The 9,791-nt window shown below is 34.8% G+C and overlaps 1 protein-coding gene across 1 annotated transcript in view; it reads right to left on the bottom strand.

The window, feature by feature from the left end:
* Positions 1-5,273: 5,273 nt before the first annotated feature.
* Positions 5,274-9,791, bottom strand: part of LOC118734991 — a gene marked incomplete in the record, with an annotated part of 783,173 nt that continues 778,655 nt past the window's right edge. Inside the window, 2 exon segments of the mRNA XM_036464584.1 lie at positions 5,274-7,280; positions 7,331-7,490. Coding sequence (XP_036320477.1) covers positions 6,301-7,280; positions 7,331-7,490 — 1,140 coding nt within the window.

The raw sequence follows: 9,791 nt of genomic DNA, 5'->3' as shown, positions 1-9,791 counted from the left end.
TTTTTCTCTCAAACTTTTTTTTATCGGGAAAGAGACACTTTGAACTACAATCAACCCAAATCTCTAATAGCAAAGATTTTTTTTCTGAGTTATGATTTTTTATAGAAAATATACGTTTTTGTGGTACATACTACAATATTCTTATATTGTTTAACTAAATGGAACATATGTATGTAATATATCAGCAAAAAGTACAGCCGTGATCAATCACATTTTCCCGCTTTTTATAATCGAAACTGTATGGTGGAAAGTGTGTTCTAATATTTATTTGATACACAAAAAATGATCACGGCTGTACTTTCTGCTGATATATTATATACATATGTTCCATTTAGTTAAACCATCTAAGAATATTGTAGTATGTACCACAAAAACGTATATTTTCTATAAAAAATCATAACTCAGAAAAAAAAATCTTCGCTATTAGAGATTTGGGTTGATTGTAGTTCAAAGTGTCTCTTTCCCGATAAAAAAGTTTGAGACAAAAAAAAAAATACACTTTTTGAGAAATTAAATTTAAAAAAAATTTGCACTTTTTGTTTATTGTTAAATAAAAAATTTTAAATAATGAAAATCAATAATTATATCATTCTATCTTGAAGTGACACGAATTACTGACATTTGAGTAAAAACATTGTTGGAATCTATTAAATTTTGACAAAGTTATGGGCATTTAAAAAAAAATCTCACTGTCAATTCGAATAATCGATTTTTGCCTGAAAAACAAAATCGCGTTTAATTCGGCCGAAAAATTTTTCCGAGCCAAAAGAAAAAATACGTGTCTCATTATTTGGACCAACAAACAATGTATTTGAGTTTGGTCGAAATTAAAAATCATGCTCGTACCTGACCGGTTGTCTGGAAATGGAAAGCATCTTAGATATATCTTTCCACTTTTCTGTTGACGGTATGGGCGCCATTCGCGGACCGCACAATACTTTTGCTTACATTTTCTTTTGAGAAAACCTTTCAACACTGTTGCCAACTTAGTGCTTTTCGCACTACAGTTAGTGCGTATTCAAAAAGCGTAATTCTTGAGTTTGGTGCTTGGTGCGTTTTTGGTGCTTTTTTGTTTGTTCGAAGACACCAAATTTGTAACTCTTAAAAAAATGGAAGCAAAATTTACAGCAATCGTAATGCTGGATTTCCACTAGGCATTAAATGGCAAAAATGTCAACTGATAAATTTGGGCATTAAAAAATATTCGTGTCATTATGTTAAAAAATTGTCATTATGTTAATTTCCACGTGGCATTTTTTTAAATGGCATGTACTTATTTTTTGTCATTTCTAGTGGAAATTCGGCACAAGTGTTGTAAGCAGCTTTACAAAAATAAAAACAAAATCATTGAACAATGACAATCATAAGCAAGAGAGGATATGTTTGCCAACAAAATATGTGGCAGCACTTTCAATCAAGCCAGAAGAAATCGACCGTCGAGCGAGGAACATTGAATGACTATGAAATTTTGTATGCATATAAAGTCCATTAAACAATCCAATAAAAATTTGGTGCTTTATTCAAGAAAAACCGCAATTTTTTCGGGTTTTAGCTCTTTTGCAAAACTTGACAACACTGCCTTTTTTCGATTCTTCCTATTTTTCTTCTTGAATTCATCTTTGCTCTCTTCTCTTTGTATTTGATGACATCAGCCCCGGTTGCTCTCAGCTCGATTGGCGCAATCTACTATTCCATCATTCTTGTTTCTGTAGCTCTGAGCAAATAACTTCAGTAGTTTCAGCTACTACACACGATATGGAGCTAATACCTCAAGCAAAATACAATGCTAACCAAGTAAAGGCGCTGCCAGTCCCAAGATATCTAAATACAAAATAAGTTAATTAATATACTTTTACATTTGTCTTTATCTATCTTGATTCGTTATGGCTGTTACAAATAACCGTTATGCGATCAAAGTTATAACACCCTTGTGCACAAGTGCGCTCGGGTATAAAAATGGTACCAGGGCAAATGGAGTCCAAATATGTTAGCTGACTTCTGCTTTTTAATTAATGGTGTTTTCGTTTTTACCAAAAAATGTTGCCCTTGCCCGGTGCAATATGTGTTTGATGTTAAACTCAACCCTGTAAGAGTGCATGTTTTTGACTTTTTTTATTATCCAGCCCACGCATTTCATAACATTATCGTTTTAAGCAAACCATCTGATTTTCAGGTCAACCATCTCTCCTGACAAAGCTTCAAAGGCCAGAAAATTTACCTTTTTTGCCTTACAACAGTGTGACATTTTAAGAAACAAACACAAAGTTTTCTCACAGTTTTCCCTTATTTTATAAACGCACACGAAAGGAGAAAGGGCAATCAAAATGCGAAATTTTTTGGTAGAAAAGAAATTACCATAAATGCTGTGCAAAAGAAGGCGCCTGAATTATTTTAGTAATGTATAGATTGTAGTTGTAGATACAAAATAACCCTTTCAATTTCATTAGCTTTTTTTAAGGTCAGTTTTGTGCACCAGTTTGTGAATTCTTTTCTATACTCGTAATAAATACATAATATGTATGTACATATATGTATAAATCAGGGTTGTTGCGAATATGCGCATTCGCAACAGCGGAACTTCCGCATAAATTTTAACATTCGCTTTCGCAATAATCAATGCGGAGCTTTTGCGAATGCGAATATTGTGCAAGTGCACTGATAAACCGTATATCTAGCAAACAAAAAATTGTAGCAATTTTTACCTGTGGAGATGCTACGGTAAGACTGTCCCCTTCTTTCGTAATTTAAAGTCAAAGAGTAAGATAATAGTAAGTATTTCCAGCGGAAATGTTCAACGGCTGGCTATAAAGAATAATAATATAAAGTCGAATATTTGCGCGTTAAAGGATTACCTTTAATTAGGTAAGAATTATGTAACTATCGAATATTATTTGTCAAAGGTCTGTTGAAAATACTGGATGCATCGCTAGTTCTTTTCTACTTTTTCCTAGAAAAGTGTAATTATTTTTTCTCTCATAAAACTTATTATGCTTAAGTTCCGTGTTTCCTTTTATTAGTGTTTCAGCTCGAAAACAAAAACATTTATTTTAATTTTGTGTAAATTGTCAAAATTAGCACGCATCGAAATAAAGATGAAATGATATGTAAATAAGTTGACAGCCAAGTTCAAAAATTAAATAAGAATTAATTCAAGGTGAATTTTATATCTATTGAGGAACGGGCATGTAACATATCGTTAGTATAGCATAGAAAGGGCTTAACTCACATCGTCGCTGAAATACAAAAAGCCGTAACTAACTAAAAATCCAAAATTATTTGTTTGATTGATTATGATGCATTTCATCGAATCATAAGTCCCCACATCGTTTTAGGCAATACAAAATTTTAGTTAGTTGTGGTTTGTTTGCGTTCATTCGCCAATCAATATTTAAATCAATATAAATCAAAAGTTCATTTTTCTTAGTGAGGTAGTCGCTTTGCCTCTCTCATCTCGCCATTTGACATTCATAATAGAAAAAACTCTTTATGTGAATGCCGAAGTTGCAGGTATAGAGAGCAGGAACGAAATAATTTTAAGTAAATTTGGTAATTCATTCTAAGTATTTTTAAAAATGTTAAATTTTTTCTTGCAACTAACTGAAATATATTAATATTTATAATTAAAGAAATATAGTTTTTTCCAACAGTATATAGTACGCAGTCCGAAAAAATAGTACAATACTATATATTATAGTACAGTTGGCAACCCTACTATAAGCACACATTTTTCAAACCAGTCACAGAAGACAGGATTAAAAATTAGTTACAAAAACTAAAATCGAAAGACGCTGATGACTTAACAGGTTCTCCAAATTCTGAGACAACCAAAAGAATTGGTTCTCCAAATTGAAACACAACGGTGCTTAAACAACGATCTTGCCATGATGCTAGATTGTGAAGATGAAAGTCAGGAGGATACATCCGACATTTGCAGTCCCCATGGAATTCTCAACAAGGAATTATTGCACCGTAATAAGAAAAGAAATGTAACTGAAAGTCCTCTCAACCGGTGCAGCGCCAATCGTAAAGAATTTACAATTATGTCAGGTTTCAAGTTTTTCAAGTTCGTCGCCTCGAGCGAGTAGTTATTTAGTGTCGCAAGTTTTATTTACGACCCGTTAGGAAACAGGCTGTAAACCGAAAAGGCAGCAAAATTACTCTTTCTTAAATGCAATGCTCCAATTTTTTAATTAAAGTACTAAGTAAAAAAACAGTATTAAAGATTACTAACTTTTCCATATTTTATTTACCTAAATCACCTAATGTACTTACCAAAATTATTTCTTAAAAATATTTGACGTTCGCATTCGCATCCGCATCCGCGGATGTTAGCTGTGGAACATCCGCATCCGCATTCGCATCTGCGGATGTCTAAAATTCCACATTCGCAACATCTCTAGTATAAATACATAATATGTGCATGAAATTAAAAAAAAAAATTAATAGTGCGTTCATCCCATGCAAGGCGTTTGGCCAAGCTTTTGTAACAATACTTGTGTTATAAAACTTATTCATATGAAATGCTACTCATATAAATAAAGTTTCAATTAAAAAAAAACCTCAGTGAAAAAGCGTGCGTGATTAAAATACTAAGCATCGTGAGCGTGCGTGAACGTGATCGAAAAATATATAACAGAACGTGTGTGCGTGATTTACAAAACCATCAACCTAAACCCAAAATCACCCACGCGCTCATCTCTAGTACAAACACAAACTGACCGGGTGCTAGCGACGCAGAAGTTCGGTAGCTTCGCACACACCATTTGTAGGTGAAAGCCGAGTGGTTCCGTGAGATTCATTTGTGCACCACTGGTCTAGATTGATCACGATATAACATAAATAAACGTATTTACATATTTTTTTTTTATCAATACTAAATATTAAATATAAGCGTATTTAGTTAGTTTCTATCGTTGTAACTAATTTGGATTTTTTTGGGACTGTTTCGGAATTTTCTGGATTTCGGGATCCTCGGAACGATTCGCTATTTTCGGAACCATTTCGGAATTTTCGAGACTAATTTCGAATTTCCGAGATTCTCGGGGCTATTGATTTGAGTTGAGGTGAAAGTACTTGATGTATTTAGCGTCTGCTACTTTAGTATATAGCAAGTCCTAAATACCTAAGTTTGTTTTACTTGAGTGTTTAGATATCTCAAAGGTATACAAACTAATACTTTAACCACAAAAGTACTTGTGTAAGTATGTCCATCACTGTAATAAAAATACATTGCAGTAAAATAACCTTTAAGAAATAGGAAGTAAACCCTCTTTATTTAATATTAATTTACTTTTTCCAAAATTAACTAAGTTTGAATTTCACAGAACTAAAAATATTATTATTTATCATACATACATATGTTTTTAAATCTCCATATATTTTGGCAGAATGTGCCAGTTTAAATTTCACCTAGTGATCTCTGTTACATGTATATTAGTTTTTAATTTTACATTCTGATTCTTTATTATCCTTGTCAATATCAAGAAAAGATCCGAACTTCAATGCGCGACTTTCTGACCATCTTTTGTTCTGCAATTAAAAACCTGTATTTATTAGAAACAAACTCCCAAAGCCCACCTGAGTAGCGTTTCATTTAAAATAAACAATCAAATATAACTTCAATTCGAAACTTAAACAATAACAAATCAGACAAAAGTATAGTCCAAAAAGATAAACTAAAATTTTTGTACATATAATATTTAAATATAGCGAAAAACAAGAAATAAAAAAGTCTAGCTCAAATAGATAAACTAAAAACTTTGTACATATAATATAGTGAGTGACTCATTTTTTATAACAAAAAATAAATATCTTTTGGTGGAACTTTTATAAATGGCGCTGTTAGTTTCGGTCTCTGGTCAAAATAAGTATACTGATATGTATGACCATGTCGCACAGAACGTTTAAGTTTCAACGTAAAGTGAAAACATTGCTAACCCCCATATTTTTACGCGCATTAGAAAGCACCTGCTTTCCAAAGCATTCATCGTGGCGTGTTTTTTGCACGCAACGCTTTCCGGAAGTCAGCAGCCAGTTATACTTGTATTTATCTCCGCAAAACTTTTTCACGCGTAGAAAACTACCAAAGGAACTCAAATGTAAGTTTCTTTAGGAGCGGATGATGGCTAACTTCAGCATACACGTAGTTTGCCCTAAATTAAGATACAGGCAGTTTTCCGGCTATTATGTTTTCAATAAAATAACTTAGAGCATTTCCTTTCTTCGTGAATATTTGTAAGAATATTTGTACAAGGTCTAATTTAAATTTTCTAGCGATCAGCAAAACGTGTTTTGAGAAATTTATTGACCGAGTTTAGCTGGACTAAGTAAAAGTTCCGATTCAAATGCGTTTTTGGATTGATTTTGTTGTGGATCATATATGTTGTCAGGTGATATACTTATGTTGGAAGCAGCGCTGGCATTAGGTGATTGATCCCTTCCTGGTAACTTAGTTTGAATAACTGTGGACTGTGAAGGTGATAACTCCGGAGAGCCTTCTGATTCACTGTCAGAATATGATGGAGGAAAGGGGAACATAAATCTGGTGTTCAAAAATTTGGGCATCGATATCTGGGAATTTTTATTATTATTTGATTCAGTTATCAAGTTTTTCTCTGATGCGACCTTCTCATCAATTTGGCCAGGAAGATAAATTGACTCTGCTGATTGGCATTTGGATTTGCTTGTAATAATAGGTGTATTCGAGGCGCTAATATTGGTATTTGACTTGTTCAAAGATAATAAATTGGACGCCATATTGGATTCTGGCTCTGACAATGGGTTAATAACGCAAATTTTTCGAGATACAGTGGGTGTGGGAAGTGCTTCGTTATGAGTGAATCCAGATGCATTACAAGTTTCGTTTTCAGCAGCAAAGTTTGTTCCAGGTATTACGGATAATGCAAGTCCGCTGACAATAGTCGATGACTTAATTATAGACAACGAAGTTTCCATTAACAAGCCTTTGTCGTTTGCATCATTTTTGGCAATGAAGGGTGCCTGCGGAATAATTTTGTGGTTCAATGCCATGCGTGTCCGGGACAATTTGCTTGTTGGACTGGCTGTTACTTCTTCTGGTATTGGTATTGATGGCAACAAAGTATTTTGTTGCTCCAATGACGCTGTGCACTGAGCATCTATATTAACATTTGATTCTGTTGACTCATTCACTCTGGATTCAGGCTCTTCTGAGCTATAGACCATGTTATATAGCGTGGCATTTTGTTTATAAATCATATCGGAAGTTTCATCGCAGCTAGCAGTCTTCATAAAAATGCACTCTGAAAAAATAATTGTTTTTTATTGAGCTCAAAAGATAGTTAAATCCTACCGCCAATGTTTTCTGGCTCTTTGATTATTGGAACTACCCGACTCGATGAGGATTTCTGCTCATTCTGCATAAATAAAGATGTTGTTGCTATTTGTCGTAAAGCTTCCATTCCTTCGTTTAGTATTTTGTTACTATTGCGTTTGTTTGCAAGTGAATATGGCTGAAATATAAACGATATATTTAGAGAGTAATGGAACAAAGGATTAGTTATGTTAATTAAATATGTATGCCTACTAAGGGTGGGCTTTAGTAGTCAGCCGCACCTTGTGTTTTAAGAAAACCAGGTGGAATTAACAAATGAAACTTGGTCAGGATGTTAAGGGAGGTATCCTCTAAAACATGTATAACTAAAAAATATAAACAATATCATTGTTTATAAGTTATTTGTTGTTAAAATTTCTTACGTCGTTCCACTTGGTTTCCTTAACAAAAAGTACATTTGTCACATACTTTCATATATATAAAGCCACATAACACTGTACTTAATACTTTACACACTTTTATTTTATTTTATCTTGTATATAAATTACTTTAATTCAACTTTTATCGACTTGTAAATTACATTGAATTGCATCCATATTTACAATAACACATGGTTGCAAACTGACACATAACATGTGTTGCCATATTGTACAAAACAATACATACAAAGAAGGCAATGTTTAAAAAGGAATACAGGGGAAATCAATACAAAATAAAATGAAAATTTACCGCTACTTTTAATCTGGGCATGTATTATTATCAATGAGGGTTTCCGGGTCACGAACCCCTGTGCAAAAAGTATTGCCCATGACGTAGGCGGTGTTGGTCCCGCCCGATTTGATTGCTTTAAGTTCGGTCGAAAGGCGCCGATGCGGAAAAGCGTTCTAGGCAAAAGTGCGGTACGGAAAAATTTATATTGGGATCGATAGGGGTCTTAGTCCTGATCATAACCATAAGAGACATCACTGGGGCGGCAGCCCCAGGAAGGAATTCTTGTTCCAGAAGTACTGTGGATGGTGTAATAATTTATACACTTTCAAATTATTATTTACCCCCTCTTAGTCTACACCCCTTCAATTAAGTGAAAGCATAACGGGATAGTTTTGCAGTTACTTATTTGCATTCATTTACTTATTAACAAGCTCGAAGGTGGAATACATTTCTAAAAAGATTTATTTTATAAAATGGACTTTACTGAAAATGGTAATATACATATTTTAAGTATTAAAAATATATGCTGATTTCCATTTTTTTATTCAGAAGATGAACTTCCTTCGCTTCAAGCGCTGGAATTCGGCATTCCAACGTGCTTTCGGCCGCTGAAGCATCTCAAATGTGGAATTTAATTAGGGTGTTTTTGGAATTGGGCACCCACGAGCAGTGTATTGAATTTTGCGAGGCAAATGGCTTATTATTACGCTCGCGGTTGTGCCCCATTCACAAGATCCCCATGAAAATAAATTTTCCGGAAACAATACCGCAGGCAGCTTTCGCTGCAATAAGGGGTCATGTCGAAGCAAGGCACGGATTTCCCGGACAGCAGGGACCTGGTTCGAAAGTTCGAAACTTTCGATGCCGCAGACATTTTTTTTTAATGTATGCCTATGCTCAGCATTGGTCACAAGCCGCTGTGAGGCTCGAAAATTATTTAAACGAGAGCACATTTTCGAGTTCTACTCTAACTGACTGGTACAACTACTGCCGAGAGGCAGTAGTATTATATGAGATCGATCATCAAGAGGAGAGAGGTAAAATTGGAGGTCCGGGGAAGATCGTCCAGATAGACGAATCGAAATTGGGGAAGCGAAAGTATAACAAGGGTATGTTGTCATTATCTATTGCTTTTTATTTCAATGAAATAAGTATACTATTATTTTTATATTTTAGGACGAAGAGTCGAGGGTCACTGGGTCCTTGGTATGGTGGAAGATGTGAGCGACGACCTTAGGTTAGAGGTATGTCCGGATAATGTGCGGTCCGCAGAGGTGCTCATACCCCTGATCAAAAAGCATGTGCTTCAGGGTACAATCATTTGTACGGATTTTTGGCGCGCGTATGACTGCCTTAATGATCACGGGTATGAGCATCGTAAGGTCAACCATAGCGACCCAGACAACCCATTCGTAGCGCCAGATGGGACCCACACCCAACGCATTGAATCCCAATGGAGAGTTGTTAAACGATTCCTCTCCAAGGATAATTATAACAACCCTTCCAATTTTGCCGATCTCCTCTTTGAGTTCATGTGGCGCAGAAGAATCGCTCGTAGACACGAGGATCCCTTTCTCAAATTATTGGATGCAATAAAGTATACCTATAAGCCATAATTGTTATGCTTTTTAAATTCTACTTAGTGAGGGTTATAATCCCTAAGTGGGGCCGAAGGCCGCCTACGCAGAAAGGTGTTCTCTGCAAAAGGTGTTAAGCTCCCTTTCTTCGCAAAACAGAAAGGAGAATTCTACTGCCTGAGGGTTATAAT

Source organism: Rhagoletis pomonella, unplaced genomic scaffold, assembly GCF_013731165.1.
Source record: "Rhagoletis pomonella isolate Grant_MI unplaced genomic scaffold, Rhpom_1.0 Rhpom_scaffold_00003, whole genome shotgun sequence".
Lineage (NCBI taxonomy): Eukaryota > Metazoa > Arthropoda > Insecta > Diptera > Tephritidae > Rhagoletis > Rhagoletis pomonella.
This window is presented reverse-complemented; position numbering and strand designations above follow the sequence as displayed.